We start from the raw sequence: 17,694 nt of genomic DNA, 5'->3' as shown, positions 1-17,694 counted from the left end.
AGGAGCAGTGTGTCAGAAGGCTGCGATTTAGAAAGGAGGTGGTGACTGAGCTGTGCCAGCTGCTTGAGCCAGATCTGCAGCCTCAGATAAGGTGCAGGACATCTCTGTCGGTGGCTGAGACGATGCCTGCTGGCCTGAACTTCTAAGCGAGCGGCTCTTCTCAGGCTGCACGTCAGAGGCTGATCAGAAGTAGCTTCCAGGCCCCTCTCACGGAATGCTTGCTGCCATTCCAAGAACGGGAATGGAACCGGTCTGATACCCCCAAGCCTGTGAAGGGCAAGATGCATGTAAATAGAAGGCATGGCCATTGTAAATGAAGAAAGTGTTTCATTACACAAAATGTGGTTCCTTCAAACATGAGAAAGCTATGGCAACAGAAAGCAAAACTAATACACTGACACATAACCGACTCTCACACCCGGGAGACTGTCCAAAACATAAATCACATTCCGACCGTCTTCCTTGGCCTTCATTCCACTGCGCCAACCAAAGCATCCAATGCCCCATCAGTGAGGCGTTACGCCCTCTACCTCACCCTTTCCATGTCTTGCTGGGCTGGTGCGCCACAGGTAGGCTCCCACCGCTTTGAAGGCCTACAAGGCAGTGAGTGTGTCTGGTGATGCCAATTGACCTGCCCCTTTAAGAGCTGGCCGGCGCCAATGTGTCTCAGGGAAAGTGATTATTGACAGCACTCTCGCTGCGCCCCGCCGCCGCGAAATTGGGTTGCGCCGCCGGGTTAGCGCCTTAAGAGTAGCGTGCAGTGCCTGATTTAGCGCCGCAATCACCTTCAGGGGCGCTGCAACCCAATATCGCGCTAGGTAGCGCTAAATTGCGCCTGGCGCTAAACTTTGCGCATCGCCAGGACTAGCGCCCCAAACGCGGCTATACCGAATTTCTAGGCCCTCATGTCTTGCTTGGCTTGCAGAATCCTAACATCCTAATCTAAAACTATGTTAGTGTCTATCACACAGATTAAATTCTTAAAGTACACAGATATTAGTAGTGACTTCTGCATTGTTAAGCTATTTTCTCATTTCGCACCAGATGCTCTATAGAATCACACCCAGTTTACCCCTGTCATTTCTACTTTTCTTCCTTTACTGTATGTAGCCCTCTACGCTAACGATCCAATGATGCCCTGCACCTATGCCAAGCTGTTAACCTATTATGTTCTACACTATCTTACACTTGGGTCCCGATAACCCTGCAAGCCAAAGTCCTGATGGATATTGTGATTCTAACGAGACGAGCAGCAGGAAGCTTACTACTCCTGGTAAGCTGGTCAAACTTCAGTAACTAGGGCATACTTGTGTGTCCCTAAGCCTTGGCCTCGCCAGCTTATGCCTTACCTTCTTGGACATAGGTAAATGGTATGTCTCCCTCTGGAGAGAGAGTGTGCATTAGTTTGGTTCGGAGACTTTTCCTGTGGTGATATGTTTCCGTGTGCACCAGACACTCAGCTGATGAAAAAATCCTTTTTAATCTTCTTTCCATCTCCAAGCTCTTTTATCCTAAATAGCATAGATGGGCCCAGACATGGATGACTTTATTGCTGCCATCAGTTCACTTTTAAAGGTCCCATGACGTGTTTTGGTCAAAATAGCTCCAATTATTAATTTTTAATGCTCTGGCATCGAATCAGTAAGATTCATTTTTAAAGAGCAGCCACTTTCCATTATAGAAACATAGAAGATAGGAGCAGGAGTAGGCCATTCGGCCCCTCGAGCCTGCTCCGCCATTCAATGAGATCATGGCTGATCATCCAAATTCAGTACCCTGTTCCTGCCTTCTCTCCATATCCCTTTAGCCTTAAGAAATATATCCAACTCCTTCTTGAATATATTTAATGAATTGGCCTCTACTGCCTTCTATGGTAGAGAATTCCACAGGTTCACCACTCTCTGGGTGAAGAAATTCCTCCTCATCTCTGTCCTAAATGGCTTACCCCTTATCCTTAGACTGTGACCCCTGGTTCTGGACTCCCCGACCATCGGGAACATCCTTCCAGCATCTAGTCTGTCTAGTCCTGTTAGAATTTTATAAGTTTCAATGAGATCCCCTCTCATTCTTCTAAACTCCAGCGAGTACAAGCCCAATCGACCCAATCTCTCCTCGTACGTCATTCCTGCCATCCCAGGTATCAGCCTGGTGAATCTTCGCTGCACTCCTTCCATGGCAAGAACATCCTTCCTCAGATAAGGTGTCCAAAACTGCACACAATACTCAAGATGTGGTCTCACCAAGGCCCTGTACAACTGCAGCATTATCTATTGAGACTGTGATTAGAACCCAAGTTTTCCTGAATGGGATACCGATATCCTTTCACTAGAATAACCGGGGCCACCATTAAACCTTGCTGCAAAACCTCACAGTAAATCTTAGTAAATTACCTTGGTACTTTGTGTGAGCGACAAAGAATTGTTCTTACAAAGTTCATATTTGCTATTCTGCACGTAAGAAATTTTTTAAAAATCTTGTACTTTATAATATTGTAAAGTCAGTTGTTTTCAGGACTGTTTTCTTTCTTTTCGCATTAGAGTGCAAACGCTATGAGAGTCTACATATCATGCCGTTTTCAGTTTCTGATATATACAATTACCCAAGTTGAAAATGATTTTCTTCCTTTAACAGGTCCCTGGTGATTTAAGTCAAACCTCTGAGGACCAAAGTTTATCTGATTTTGAAATGTAAGTTGGCTCTGTCTTGACTTATAGTATAATTCTTATAACTCTTGATTTTCATGGAAATGATTGTGAAATAATTCTTGCCATGGAACAACCCACATCTTAACCATCAAAGTTTTGTTTATAAGATTTGCTTTGGTGTCCCAGTGATAAAAATTTACTGGGGAATGGATTGTCTTGTCTTGAACAACCGGTAGGTAATCTGAAGTGTGCGAGCCAAAATGGGTCCCACTGGCTTTTTGGTCCTCACTGTGTCAAAGAAGCACCACTGCTTGGAGCTGAATTGGAAACTTATTAGATATATGCATAACGTTGACTATTGGGGGTTTCAGCAAAGTGCTCGAGCTTCAAGGTTTGCTGTTACTGGACAACAAAATTTCAATTGTACGATGAAAGTAATGATTGCCTGGGGAAGAAGATTATAGCTGAACGAGATCAACAATATGATTGGTAGGTAGTCACATAAGACATGGGAATCATGGGGCTAGGGGCAGTAACAGCTTTCATTGACCAGGATGGGACATTGAAGCTGCTTGTTCAGCTTTGAAGCACAAGGAATTTATCAAAGCTTTGCAGCTCCAAGATTTAATTACAGTCCTAATTGCACCCTACTGACTTGTTAGTGTTCAGTTCTGTGGACTACAGAGATCTTAAAGGTCTGTGAATTTATATAACATTTGGGCTGAGATATCTTTCATCATCTAGCTGTTACCAAGAAATATTCTATGAAATAATGCACACGAAGGCAGCCAAAAGAATGTCCAAAAATATTCATACCAGTCGTCCTTTTCTAAAGTTGATTAAAAATAATTATTTTACTTATAGCCAGATTTTTGATTTGTCATTTATATTCAAGCGTAACCATTTTAAAACAAATTTGCAGTGAATTTATGGTATAATTGCAACAAAGCACTGCCCCTTTATCAGTATCATTGCACTGCTGCTTTTACATCAGTGCAAAGTGATTTTGGATGTGCATCAATGTGAAAGTGGTTGTGTAACTTGGGAGTGATGTGTGGGCAGTCTGACTCCTGAGCACACTGACGTCCTGAGTTGTGACTCCAAAAATGGCCGCATCCAAATCTCTACCCCATAAACCATATTTCATCAAATTCTCTACCACCTACTTTGTGTGTGATGTAGAAAATGTTATAATGGGGAGACATTGGAGCAAGTTTATTTTGTAGAGCTTATTTCAAGCATAGCAGAGGAGATACTGGCCTAGAAATTGGGTTTTGGCTTAGCCAGGGCTTTAGCGCCGGAAATTAGTGCCGGCGCTAAGTCCCCTGCGCGCGCCAAAAATTCAGTGGCGCCGCGCCCAAACGGCTGCCGGCGCTACTGAAGGGTCTTAGCGCCTGGAAAAGGGCGCTAACTGCCGTTTCGCGCCGCAATTCCGGCGCTGCGGCACCCGATGCGGTGCGGCAGGCTGGGGAAGTGCAGGCCTCCTCCTTCCGTTAAGGAGGAGCTGCCTGCACCCGGCCGCGGCCCGCGCAAATCTGCTTAAAAATGAGCCCGGCACCTCGGACAAGTGCCGGGCTTGCATCTGTTCCGGGGGGGGGGGGGGGGGGGGGGGGTGGAGAGAAGTCCGGGGAGGGAGCTGCGGGCAGGCGGCCGGCGGGAAAGCGGCCGGCCGCTGCGGGGCCTTTAATGCGCCGGCGCTAACTGCAGTAAGGCACCTCTGACAAAACGCTGGTTGCGGCTGCCACGGGCGAGGTGGCCGCAACTCAATTTCGGAGTTCGGGCGGGTTACCACGGCAACCGGGATGCTGCGCACACCGATGACGTCATCGGTGCCGGCGCAGCGCTACCGGAGCAACGCCGATTTAGGGCCCCAGGGAATTTCACTACTGGCCATAACTCGGGCGCAAGGCCCTCTAGCGCCTCAAATGAGGCGCTAAGGCTACTGAATTTTCAGCCGACTATGTATTCATTCTCCAGTAGATTTGTTTTGTGACATTGACAGTATAACTCAGATCTGCCAGTGTGTATCACACTGTACAAATAGCACTCTAAATGGTATACTGTGATCTGTGTCTGTAACACAATAGCGTTATAGAAACATACATAAGAACATAAACAAGAGCAGGAGTAGGCTAATCAGCCCTCTCGAGACTGCTCTGCCATTCAATAAGATCATGGCTGATCCAGTCTTGGCCTCAACACCACTTTCCCGCTCTCTCCCCATACCCCTTAACTCCCTTGTAGTTCAAATGTCTGTCAATCTCTGCCTTGAATATATTCAATGACTCCGCCTCCACAGCTCTCTGAGGTGGAGAATTCCAAAGATTCATGACCCTCTGAGAGAAGAAATTCCTTCTCACCTCCGTATTAAATGGGCGACCCCTTATTCTGAAACTATGTCCCCACTAGGGGAAATATCCTCCCAGCATCCACCCTGTCAATCCCCCCTCAGAATCTTATATGTTTCAATAAGATCACCTCTTATTCTTCTAAACTCCAATGAGTATAGGCCCAACCTGCTCAACCTTTCCTCATACGTCAACCTAAACATGGACAAAGGAGCTGATCCAGAGATGAGGTGAGAGTGACTGCCCTTGACATCAAGGACGGATTCCAGCATTTTCCCAATGACAGATGTTAGGCTAACTGGCCTATAGTTTCCTGCTTTCTGTCTCCCTCCTTTCTTGAATAGTGGTGTTACATTTGCGGTTTTCCAATCCGCTGAGACCTCGCCAGAATCCAGGGAATTTTGGTAGATTACAACCAACGCATCCACTATCTCTGCGGCCACTTCTTTTAAGATCCTAGGATGCAGGCCATCAGGTCCAGGGGACTTGTCGCCTTTAACCCCATTAGTTTGCCTAGTACTTTTTCTCTAGTGATAGAGATTGTTTTAAGTCCCTCCCTCCCTATAGCCCCTTGATTATCTATTATTATTAGGATGTTTTTAGTGTCTTCTACCGTGAAGACCGATCCAAAATAATTGTTTAGAGTCTCTGCCATTTCTCTATTTCCCATTATTAATTAACCTGTCTCATCTTCTAAGGGACCAACGTTTACTTTAGCTACTCTCTTCCTTTTTATATACCCGAGAAGGTGGTGGTGAGCCGCCACAGATACTTATTGTAGCCTTTTTTTTGGTGGCTTGTTAGGCAATTTCAGAGGGCAGTTAAGAGTCAACCACGTTGCTGTGGGTCTGGAATCACATGTATGCCATTACTGATACTTGCTTTTTATTTCAGATTGGATTAATTAACTGAATTTAAATTCCCCAGCTGCCGTGGTGGGATTTGAACTTGCGTCTCTGGATCATTAGTCCAGGCCTCTGGATTACTAGTCCAGTAACATAACCACTATGCTACCATAGTAAAGGATCCCTTAGAAAAGCATGGTAGAATTTCAATAAATGCTGGCCTTGCCAGCGATGCCCACATCCCGTGAATGAAAAAAAAGGCACACTATAATTTCTTATTAATAGAAAAGTTACATTAAATTATGCAGTAAATTGTATTAGGATTTACGACTTTAGTGATCAATTACCTAGCATTTTTATTTCATTATTATTTATTTGTTTGTGTTGCTGATCTCATATCCTTAACTTTTTTGTCACGCGTGCATCCTCTTGCAGTTTCTTGTTCTCTCTTAATTGCTCTGAGTATCTAATTGTTTAACAACTATGGTCATTTATTCCTTCTTCAGTATAACAACATGTTATTTTATGAAGCTGTTTACTAGCTTGAGCTTTACTTTTAGTATTTTTTTTTGTTTATTCTACAATGGGTTTTATTCACTTTCCACCTTTATTCAAACTACTAGGCGTTTGGATTTGGATCAGTGTCACTACTTTCAATGTTTGACTGACTGCTGGTCTGAATCTTATTACCTTAATCTATTTTCATCTTTCAGGTAGTCAATCATGCAGGCTATAGAATTTGTTGCTGTAGACAACAACATACCTGATCATCAATCATAACTTTTTGACCTACATTACTGTTTTTAACCTCTTCATTCAGTATCAAAATGATAAGCAAGCTTTTACTGCCTAAGATAACAAGTATCTTGGTTTTGGTAACAACCCGTTTCTTAGTATAAGCTAAATTCATTAGGTGTCAACAACAAAGAGCTTTTTGTTTCTTAGAGCAGTAATTAATTAATTCATATATCCAGCATCGTCTTCCCTTTGACTGATTAAACTGTAATACATAAAATAGCCTGCAGAACCTTTTCCTCATATGGTTGTCTAAAAACTGGTTTGCAGCAAATGTATATTTGCCTTCTCATAAAATGTTATATTGTTCTAACTGTTGTGAGTTCCTCTTGCTGGCCTAACTAATCATGAGTCTGTAATTATCACATTGTGAGTCTCTATCCTATTTGCATTCCAGTCCCATTTGCATCTCATCAGTTATGAAGCTTTGCTTTGAAGCCCATTGTATTGCACCTCAGTTGCAGCTCTCTTCTGCTCTAGCTCGTCACTTCAAATCTTGTCAGAACTCCTTGTTTTGCATCTTGTTATTCACATCTTTTCATATTTAAAATCTTTATTCATAGCACTTGTCATATATCTCTTCATTTACATTGCATTTGCTTCGATGGCTTGTGACTCATGAAATGTTATTGCATCAGCATGATTGTGTTGAGTTACATTTGTATGAGCGATTTACACCAATTTTCATTGTATTGGGCCAGATAAGTACATTACAGGAAACTCTCATTTAAACGGCACCTCAATATCCGGAATGCTCTATTAACCGGCAAAATCCATACTCCGAAAACAACACCTCAATAACCAGCAATGTTGCCGAGTCCGAGTCTCCCGCGGTGGCTGAGTTAGCCAGTGGGGGTAGTTCTCCAAACTGCCACTACTCGGCTTCTTGGCGCTGTTGGAAGTCGGAACACCTCAATACCCCTGTAACAGGAGTCTGACTCTCCCGCGCTGCCGGTAGTCTCTTCTGATCCGCCATTTTACAGGGGTACTGTGTGTCTCCCACACTGCTGGTAGTCATTGCATTACCCTCAACTGGCAGTACTGTACTTAACCAAGCATCTTCCACCATCTATTTAACACAACATTCTGTAGGTGAGTACCCAATTACTGTATACTGCACATTTCTTGATTTTTTAATTTTTCTTTGTTAAAAATAGCTTCGGTAGAGAACCCTCTCCGTCATCCGGAATTTTTGCTCAACCGGCAACACGCCGGTCCCGTTGGTGCCGAATACCAAAGAGTTTCCTGTATTTCCCTTCTAATATAGGATTCTTGCAATGCTACTGCATTACATCACGTCTCACTATTCTGAATACATTAGTCAAAGTACAATGTATAATTTTTCATGGCATTGGATTGCATTCAATTCATCCATGTACATTGCTTTCTCACCCTACAGAGCTTTTTTCCCCCAGTCCTAATGCATCGGAAAATTTCTTATCTTAATGGTTTGCTTCAATCCAAGTATTTTGTATTGATCACACTGTATTGGGTTGTATTGCATCACTATTTATGGGGTTGCATTAACCCTGGTGGATTGTGTCAATTCTCATGCTTTAGTCCACGTGCATTGCATCCACTTCTCACAGTATCTGGCTGCTTCAGTCCCCATTACTTCTCATTGTGTCTGGTGTCAAACTCTGTTTCCCACCCTCCTTAAATTTGAGGGAAGATTCCCTGAATTTTTCTCTCATCCTTCCTTGATTCCTCCTTACCCTATATCAATTGTAGCAGCGAGAACAGCCAAAATATTTCCAGAGTACCTGCGTCTGTATCTGGTACTGCAGAGTGTACAGTTGCAGCTCTTGCAATTTTCTTTCCCCATCCTTTGGAAGATCACCTTGGGTCCACTTAGCACCTTTCACAGAAATAAAGCTGTGTTTGGGAGCAGTGGTATGGGGAATCGAATGCATATCCCATCATTGACGTGCCAACTACATGTTGCCAGTTATTGAAGCCGCTTTCTGAAAACAAAAGTGACACATAGTTCAAAATAACACTACAGATGTTTAAGTTAGCAATGTACAGTGGTACAGCAAATTTGTTTTAAAATAATACTCCAGATTCAACTGAGATAAAATGATTAACTGCAGTATTATCATAGACAGTTTTACATTATCAATAGGAAAATGTCTATTATGCAGTGTGACTATTAATATCCATACTGAGGGATGTAACTACTTTTCAAATCCATTTCTATTCCTGCTGTGACGGAAGGACAACCCATCATATTTTGGAACTTTATTACATTGCCGACTTCATCTACATCCAGTATCTCCCGCAGCAGGATCAGGGTTCTGTCCTCCTTGTCTAAGTACCATGTTGAACATATTTGGAAACAATGAATGCACTTAAGACAGCTAAAAATTGCATAGCTGGTACTTCAGGCAATGTTTTTATTCAGAAATCATGAATATGGAATGCCTGCAAGCTGCTTTAAATGAAATGTTATGAGAAATGAACAGCAATTTCTACTACAAGCATGCTTATTTTATTATAGATGAAGTTTGAACTATTGGAATCGGCCCACGTTTGTGAGGTTTAAACGATAGGATCTCCTGATGCTTGCTTTCATTCAGTGCTATCATTGATTCCTTCTAAATGTTTTAATTCAAGTGATATGCGGATCCCTTATTCTTTTAGCAGTATTAACACTGATAGTAATATTTTAAGTCTCTGATGTTTTTGTATCTTCACAGAATGTTTTAATGTCAGCTTTGTAATGTGCAACATTTTTCATTACTTGCTGAAAGTGCCAAATTAGAAATTTTGGAAGTAAATCAGTTTATGAATGAATTGGGGAAAGCGTTGATGAGGCCGTCCTACCTTGCCAGCTGTCATGAATGCAGATCCTAGTCCTATTATTTAGAGGTTCTCTTAAATTGTTTTAAATTAACTGCATCCTTTGATTACTTTGCCTCTAAATTGTTTTGCAAATTCTACACCTTCTCTTGAAGTTCACTGTGGATTACTTTGTGTCTGTCAGGGCTCACTGTGCACTGATAAATGTCTGGATTCCAACGGTGTTTCTGCGTGGACGAGCTGCTAATGCTTTTCATGTCTACCAGGTATGAGTCAAAGAAAAATGAAATGTTATATGCTCACTGTGTATCTTGTTTGCCTTAGCTTATAAAATCTACAAAATGTACCATCATTTCATAATCCTATCTGTTTCCACAAAGTGCCCCTTTTCCATCTTCATCCCCCCCGCCCCCCCCCCCCCCCCACCTTAAAAACAAAATGTACTCTGAATCCAAAATGTTGCATCTTGTGAGTACATCAGTGGATGTAAGAAAAGCCATTTGGTTCATTAAGCTTCTGCTTCCACAGATCATATACAATCTATCCGATCATGCATTCTACCCTACCTAATAAATCTCTGGAAGGAAAGTTATTTAAAAATACTTCTGCCATCAGGAAAAAGTGCAGAGTATTCATCCATAGTCACATCTTCACTTTCAACCTTGGCTTGCTGCTCCCCACTGACCACCCCAGCTTTAGAAGCACAGGAAACACTGTCACCTGGAGTTTGTTCATCCTCGACTATAACTATCTGTGGTCTCCAATTCTGTCCACAACAAGATGTTTCTCCAGCTCCTAATTGACACATTGGTTAATTTTAAACCTGTGTGCTTTAGTGCTGTAGTGATGGTCTTGCTAACATCTGTATAATTTATGCTCACAGCATTTTTTAGGACTTGAATTATGTTTCCCTACCATGATCTTCTCTCTGTTGGAAGCAAGTTCAGCTCTGTGAGTTTGTGCTATAATGTGGAGCTCAGAGACCTGGAATCATCCCAGTGACTCTTTTCTGAGCTCTGTCCAATACATCAATGCCCTTTTTATAGAATTATAGAAATTTTAATATAGAAGGATGCCATTCAGCCCACCTTGTCGGTTAGTGCTAGCTATTGAAGTTACCTACTTCAATCCAATTTCTTTGCTCTTCCGCTGTACCTTTTAATGTTATTGTTCTTAAAATGTTTATCTAATCCCCTTACCACATTTCAGCATTTTTGTTCACTAAAAATGATTTGTGAATGAGTTGTGTTTAAGTGATTTTTTTAAATTGTGAGCTCTGACAAAGGGTTAAAATCCTCATCTTTACAGCCACTGAGATGAAGAGGGGATTGCTATCTTAATGAGCCAACTATCCTTGCTGATTTCCACAACAACCAGGGGCAATAAGTAATTTGTTATCTCACTTCAGACAGCACTCGAGACCGTATTCTTGGGTGCACAGCAGTGGAGCAGTCTGCTGAGAATATAATTGGCCAGTATTTCCAATGCAGCCTCACCAATAATATTCAGAAAGTTGAAAAAAGTTGTTTCAAGTTAAAATGAAATGCCTTTGAAATGGATCCCAGTGTTTGATTAGATTTGTTGATAGCCGCTTCACATTGACTCGAGCGAATGGCCAATAATTACACACAAATCCTTTGACGACTCTAACTTTGTGAATAGATATTTCTGCTGATCTTACTGTGTTGACTTTGTTATTTTAAATAATCCTTTTTGGCAGTTTCAAATTAGGCTAGAAAGCATTGTTGGTAACAATACTGGAGGAGTGCTTTATTTGTTTGCTTGACATTGTTCTATCTATTCTATCCATTATTTTAATGCAAGGGTATTTACTTATTTATGTACTATTAAAAATCCTGTGTTGGGTGCACACTTTCTGTCCACAACTTTAATTCCTGTATTAATTATTTTGGTGCATTGTTTTATGTAAGCGTTTAGTATTGTAAATAGCTATGTCAACTGTCACAATGTGGTTGCAAGCTCTAGACATTAGGGGTAATTTTAATCTAACCTACTTGGCGGGGTTTGGGTCGGATGCTCAAACATTCCGCCGGATTTTACACTCCATTAACTAGTTTCTAAAGTCTCTTTCCCAACTTTGTGGCCGTCTTATATATGTAAGAAAATATATTAAATCAACTGACCATGGCAATGCGATGGCAAATTTACTGGTTTATTTTAATAACCTGTAATAATTTATTGAAAATATCTCTAACCCCTCAGAGATATTAGAGATATTGTTTAAACACAACAAAAGTTAAGAAAAAAAATTAATGCACTTGAAAGATGATATAAATCCAATTTTTCAAATAACAAGGGGCATTCTTCATCTCCCTGTCAGTTACATGGCCTGTTTGGTGAAGCCTATCGTCTTGCTTCACCAAAGCTCACACTTCAAATTTTAATTGAGCATTAACCCCCTGGCGGTCCTACTTGTGTTAAGATACCAGTGTTGTCTATCTTGTTAATTAGGAAGTGTTTTATGTAAAAAAAAATCTTACGCAGAATTATTGCTTTTACATTTTTACCCTTCCCAGTACTGATTAATTGCAAATGCCTGCAATTCTTGGTGTGTTATCTAGTTTCAGAATGACATGCTATGCAGGATTCTAGCAATTCCGTGGCTTAATTCAAGTACAGCTGAAGCACCAGCTATGCGATTGACTTGTGACAAATGACATTGGCCAATAATTCGACCGCTGTGCCTTCTACAGGTCCTTGCAATACCTGTTTGAAAAGTCAACCATGTATTCATGGTCTTTTCTTATGGTGAAGAATTTTGAAGAGTACAACATAGAAACAGCAACAGAAAATGCTGGAAATTCTCCGTAGGTCAGGCAGCATCTGTGGAAAGAGAAACAAGAGTTAACATTTCAGGTCGATGAGCTTTCGTCAGATGAGTATCGCTGAGTATTTCCAGCATTCTCTGTTTTTATTTCAGATTTCCAGCATCCGCAGTATTTTGATTTTGTACAGCATAGAAACATTTTAGTTAAGCTAAATATTTGGTAACAATTGTTACATTATATCTAGATTAATGTGTTCCTTTGTCAGTAAGCTAAATGTATGGAACATCCATTTTGTGATGACTAATTAGATCATTTTGATTATTATTTTCTGATTAGCAAATAATTCAAGTTCTGCTTTCAGAACTTTTTAGAATGAGCTGTTGATCAAGGAAAAGCAAATTAGTCATTAGGGAGTTCATTGCTTTCTGACTCGAGGGCTGCATGCTGTTTAGAAAATAGATTTTTTTATGGGGGAAAATCTGTCAATTTAGCTGAGGTCAATAGTTTCTTATGTAAGAGTACTTTGAATAAAAAGTAGACTTTTCTTCCCTCTCAAATAACAGACGGCACTAATTTTTCCAAAGTTCACCACATGACTCGTGCACTGTGCAGTTCTGTCCTTTGCCCTCATCCAACATATTTACATTATAAATCATTATATCGCTCATAGCCACTCAGCATTGCAACAACTCATTAAGAACCTTTTTGAGTATTGACTAGAATGTGCACCAACCATATGTAAGCAGCATCTGCTGAAAGAAACTCATTTTAGAGAAGAAGGGATGGAGTTGGAAAAGGCAACGGGCTGGATTTTGATACTGGGGCGGGCTGGGGTCGTGTAATCCGCATTTCGTGTTAGCCACCCGATTCTAAATCGATGTGGGAAAATGATGCCATTTTAACTTAATTGGCCAATTGAGTTCCAACGTGTGGGAACCCATGGCCAATTAGTTTTTCTAGTCTGAAAGTCGCCTCTGATGACATCATCATTGCTGCTGCATTTAAGGTCTGCAACAAGCCTTGCTTCTTCTGCAGACTGCCAAGCTTTTGCCCTTGCATGTTAGAGGCACCTGCAGGAAGAATGGCCAGCCAGAGACCTAGGTCTGCACCCCGCTTTGATGACATTGCCCTGCAGGCTTTAGTAGAGGGAGCAAGAGAAAATAAAGAGGTGCTCTTCCCTTCAGGGAGGAAGAAGCCTCCCCAGCAAACCAAGGCTGTGTGAATCCAGGTGGCAGAGGAGGTCAACTCTTTGTCAGTAACCCGCAGAACCTTGCTTCAGTGCAGGAAGAGGTTTCATGACCTGCGCACTGGAAAAGTGAGTATGAATTTCCCATCACCCTCACTCTGATCCCCATTGCCTCTCCTCACCAGCACTCAGCTTTAGCAATCTCTTCCTCCACATCCCACTTGACACTGACATCCATGCACCCTTACCCATTCCCTCTCTCTCTATGGTCACATTCATCACTATTCGACTATGCAGCCCTCACACTCCCTATCACTGTGATGCAATTACAACTTACAACACACAGGGAGGGCCCTTGGTCTTGCCACCTCACTCCATCTTTGTCTCCTTCTAAGCATCTATGCTATGGATTCTCTACACTCACTCCTTCATTCTCACTCAAACTCCACTTGTCCCCCTTGTAATGTATGTACCTTTAAGGGGGGGAACTACTTTTTACAGCTCATGTATACTGTAGTACCGGCAGTGACCACACCTGTATATAACGTTGAGTAGTAATCTGTACAGATCAGTTGCAGTCTGAGCCACGTTGAGTAAACACCGTTTGTACCGTTCTCCGCAGTCTGTGTCTGATTATACACGGACGTAACATTGGCGACGAGGCAGGTTCGAACCTACCTGCAGCTCTGCATCACCTCCCGGGGATTCGTTCCTGAAGATCAGTGGATTGGAGGTCAAGGGCAGAGACTCTGGCGTCGACCACGGGCAACCGCCCAGTCATCCAGCAGAGACTCGAGAATTGCGGGGGGTGCTGTCGAGAGCCAGGCTTGGCTTTCCAGTCGAGGTGGTCCAGCGAAACGGGCTGGCAACAGGTAGTGCGCAGACCCTTCCCGGACAGCGGCGGGTTAGAGCCTGACCGAGCAGCACAGCAAAGGGCTGAGCAGCATCGACGGGGGAGAGAGAGAGAGGGCAGAGCACACAGGGCGCAGCCGGTGTTCAGGGGCCGAGCAGCGTCGGAGAGAGGGAGAGAGAGACGCGCAGAAACCAGCGAGGCGCCGCCATTGCCACGAGGACCGCCGAGAGCGGCGTTGGCAGCAGCACAGGAGAAGCGTGCAAAACCTACAGGGCGCCGCCATTGCCACGAGAACCGGCAGCAGCAGGGGAGGAAGGAAAGCGCGGGAGATGCCATTTTAAGCCATTGGGAGACGCCATTTTAAACCACACCCAAAATGCCGAAGAGTGGCAGTATCACCGCATTTGACAATGAAGTCGAAGATTGGACTGCATATGTCGAATGAATAGAGGTGTACTGCAAGGCAAATGAGGTGTTAGATGACAAGAAAGCGTCGGTATTGTTGAATTTAATGGGTGCAAAGACGTATGGGTTATTGCGAAATCTAGTAACCCCAACTAAGCCAATGGAAAAGAGTTTTGAAGACATAGTAACGATACTAAAGGAACATTTAAACCTCACACCGCTGCTGATAGCAGAAAGATTCAAGTTTCACAAACGGAACCAGCATAAGGATGAAAGCAATGCTGATTATTTAACAGAACTGCGGAAACTATCGAAACACTGCCAGTTTGGAGCGGGACTGGCAGATACCTTAAGGGACTAGTTTGTGTGTGGGCTTCAAAGTGAAGGAACCCAGAAACGGCTTTTATCTGAAAAGGACCTTACGCTGGAAAAGGCTTTCAGCACTGCGGTATCATATGAAGCAGCAGCACGGGGCGCTGCAGAGATACAACAGAGACCGCAAGAATATGGCACAAACGAAATGTCATATGGAACAGAGAAGTGCTATCACTGCGGCAGAACAACACACGACCAGAATGATTGCTGGTGCAAAGACAAAGTTTGCAGACAGTGTGGAAAAGTAGGCGACATAGCACGAGTCTGCAGGTCGGGAAAGAAAACCAGCAATAAGAAACCTACCAAAGGAAAGTACAAGAAGGTACATAAGATGACGGAGAATAGTTCAGACGAACAAAAGAGTGATAACGACTCCGAAAGCAGGGAACTGAGTTGTCTGAAACTACATAATGTGATCACAACAGAGGATCACCGAACCATTTGGGTCACTCTCAAGATAGCAGGAGTCCAGGTAAAGATGGAATTGGACACAGGATCAGCCCTAACAGTATAAACCGACGGGACTACGAGCGGCTATTCTCACACATACCCTTGAGAGACACAAAAATTATTTTGAAGACATACACGGGGCAAAAAGTCTACCCCAAAGGAAAAATAAGGGTGACCGTTATATATAACGGTAAGGAAACACCAAAACTAGACCTGTATGTATTGCAAGATGGAGGACCACCATTACTGGGACGTGAATGGATCCGGAAAATACAACTGGATTGGCATTCCATACAGGCACTGACTGTGGCTGACAAAAAGGATGACGACGTCACACCTGGGCGACTGTCAAAGATCCTAACTGATGCGAAAGAAGTGTTCCAGCAAGGACTCGGAACACTAAAAGGCATGACAGCGACGATTAAAATTGAAGAAAACGCAAGCCCAAAATTTTTTAAGGCCAGACCGGTACCTTATGCGATCCGCCCAGCCGTCGAAGCAGAGCTGGAGAGTCTGGAACGTTCAGGTGTACTGTCCAAGGTAGACTGGAGCGAGTGGGCTACACCCATCGTCCCTGTGATGAAAAAGTCGTTGAGCAGCACGCCTGGGGAACCAAGTAAGGTTCGCATCTGTGGGGACTTTAAAGTAACAGTGAACCCGGTCCTTCACACCGAACAATATCCACTTCCGCGGATTGAAGATATTTTCGCCTCGCTATCTGGAGGGAAACGCTTCACTAAGATTGATCTGGCCCAGGCGTATCTGCAAATAGAGGTAGAAGAAGCATCAAAAAAATACCTCACAATCAACACCCATAAAGGTCTCTACCAATACAACCGGCTGGTATTCGGGGTAGCATCAGCTCCGGCTATTTGGCAGAGGGCAATGGAACAAGTCCTGCAAGGGATCCCAGGGACCCAGTGTTATTTGGATGACATCCTCGTCACGGGCGAAAATGACAGTGATCACCTTGCCAACCTGGAGCAGGTGCTCACTAGATTGCAGGAATATGGGCTCCGAGCTAACCGCCCCAAATGCGAGTTTTTTAGAAAACAGATCTCGTATTGTGGCCACGTGATCGATAAAGAGGGGTTACGTAAGTCCCCAGAGAAGATTGAGGCAGTAGTCAAGGCTCCAGCACCGGAAAATGTGTCACAACTGAGGTCGTTCCTTGGGCTGGCAAACTACTACCATAAGTTCTTGCCAAATTTGTCTACAATACTACATCCACTGAACACCCTACTGCAAACTGGGGTGCCATGGAAGTGGAGTGACGAATGTAGACGAGCTTTCCAGAAGAGCAAAACACTAATCACATCGAAAGAGGTATTGGCCCATTACAACCCAGCATTACCAATTCGGTTGGCATGTGATGCGTCACCCTACGGCATTGGAGCGGTGCTGTCGCACAAATTCTCGGACGGCTCAGAGAGGCCAATAGCCTTTGTGTCACGATCACTAACTTCAGCCGAGCGTAACTACGCCCAGATTGACAGGGAGGCCCTCAGCCTAGTGTGGGGAGTGAAAAAGTTCAATCACTATCTGCACGGGCAGAAATTCACCTTGCTGACTGATCACCAGCCTCTTGTCTCCATTTTTAATCCAAAGAAGGGCGTTCCGGTGATGACTGCGCAACGACTACAAAGATGGTCACTTTTTCTAGGGGCGCACCACTATGTGATTGAATATAAGGGCATGAAACAGCATGGAAATGCTGATGGGCTATCACGCCTGCCACTGCCTACTGCGGAGGAAGCACCAGCAGTGGATCCTGTCGAAATATTCCATTCGACTATAGTTGAATACCTACCGGTAACTGACGCTTGTATCGAAAAGGAAACCCGAAATGACCTGACACTGTCTCGGGTATATGATTTGACGGTGAAGGGATGGCCAGCACATGGCGACACACTGTTGCCAGCATTCTCGACAAGGAGGGAACAGCTGTCAATGTGCCGGGGGACATTGATGTGTGGATCCCGAGTGGTAATTCCACCCAAGTTAAGGGATAGAGTGCTCAATGAGCTTCATGAGGGTCATCTGGGAGGGGTAAAAATGAAAAGCCTAGCCAGGGCTTATGTGTGGTGGCCGGGAATCGATAAACAAATCGAGGACCTGACCAAGAGCTGCTCAGGATGCCAGAAAGTCCAAAATGCACCACCACAGGCCCCTCTACACCCATGGGAGTGGCCCTCATCTCC

General features: G+C 43.5%; 1 protein-coding gene across 7 annotated transcripts in view; it reads left to right on the top strand.

Moving 5' to 3' along the window:
- Positions 1–17,694, top strand: part of snx29 (sorting nexin 29) — an 880,052-nt gene that overhangs the window by 583,121 nt on the left and 279,237 nt on the right. For 5 of the 7 annotated variants that reach the window (XR_015079957.1, XM_086000763.1, XM_086000765.1 and 2 more), the window contains 2 exons: positions 2,632–2,687; positions 9,620–9,701. The exons of 1 other annotated variant lie outside the window; for it this stretch is intronic. Coding sequence is in view for 5 of the 6 variants with exons in the window: in XM_086000763.1 (XP_085856889.1) it covers positions 2,632–2,687; positions 9,620–9,701 (138 nt within the window). In the remaining variant the exon portion in view is untranslated. Of the gene's footprint in view, positions 1–1,110; positions 1,230–2,631; positions 2,688–9,619; positions 9,702–17,694 lie in introns of those variants that run through there. One more of the 7 variants, XM_086000769.1, reaches the window with a different exon arrangement.

This window comes from Somniosus microcephalus, chromosome 11 (genome assembly GCF_052327205.1).
Source record: "Somniosus microcephalus isolate GS21.2 chromosome 11, FLI_Smic_1.0, whole genome shotgun sequence".
Lineage (NCBI taxonomy): Eukaryota > Metazoa > Chordata > Chondrichthyes > Squaliformes > Somniosidae > Somniosus > Somniosus microcephalus.
The sequence above is the reverse complement of the archived record's forward strand: the minus strand, read 5'-3'. Positions and strand labels throughout refer to the sequence as shown.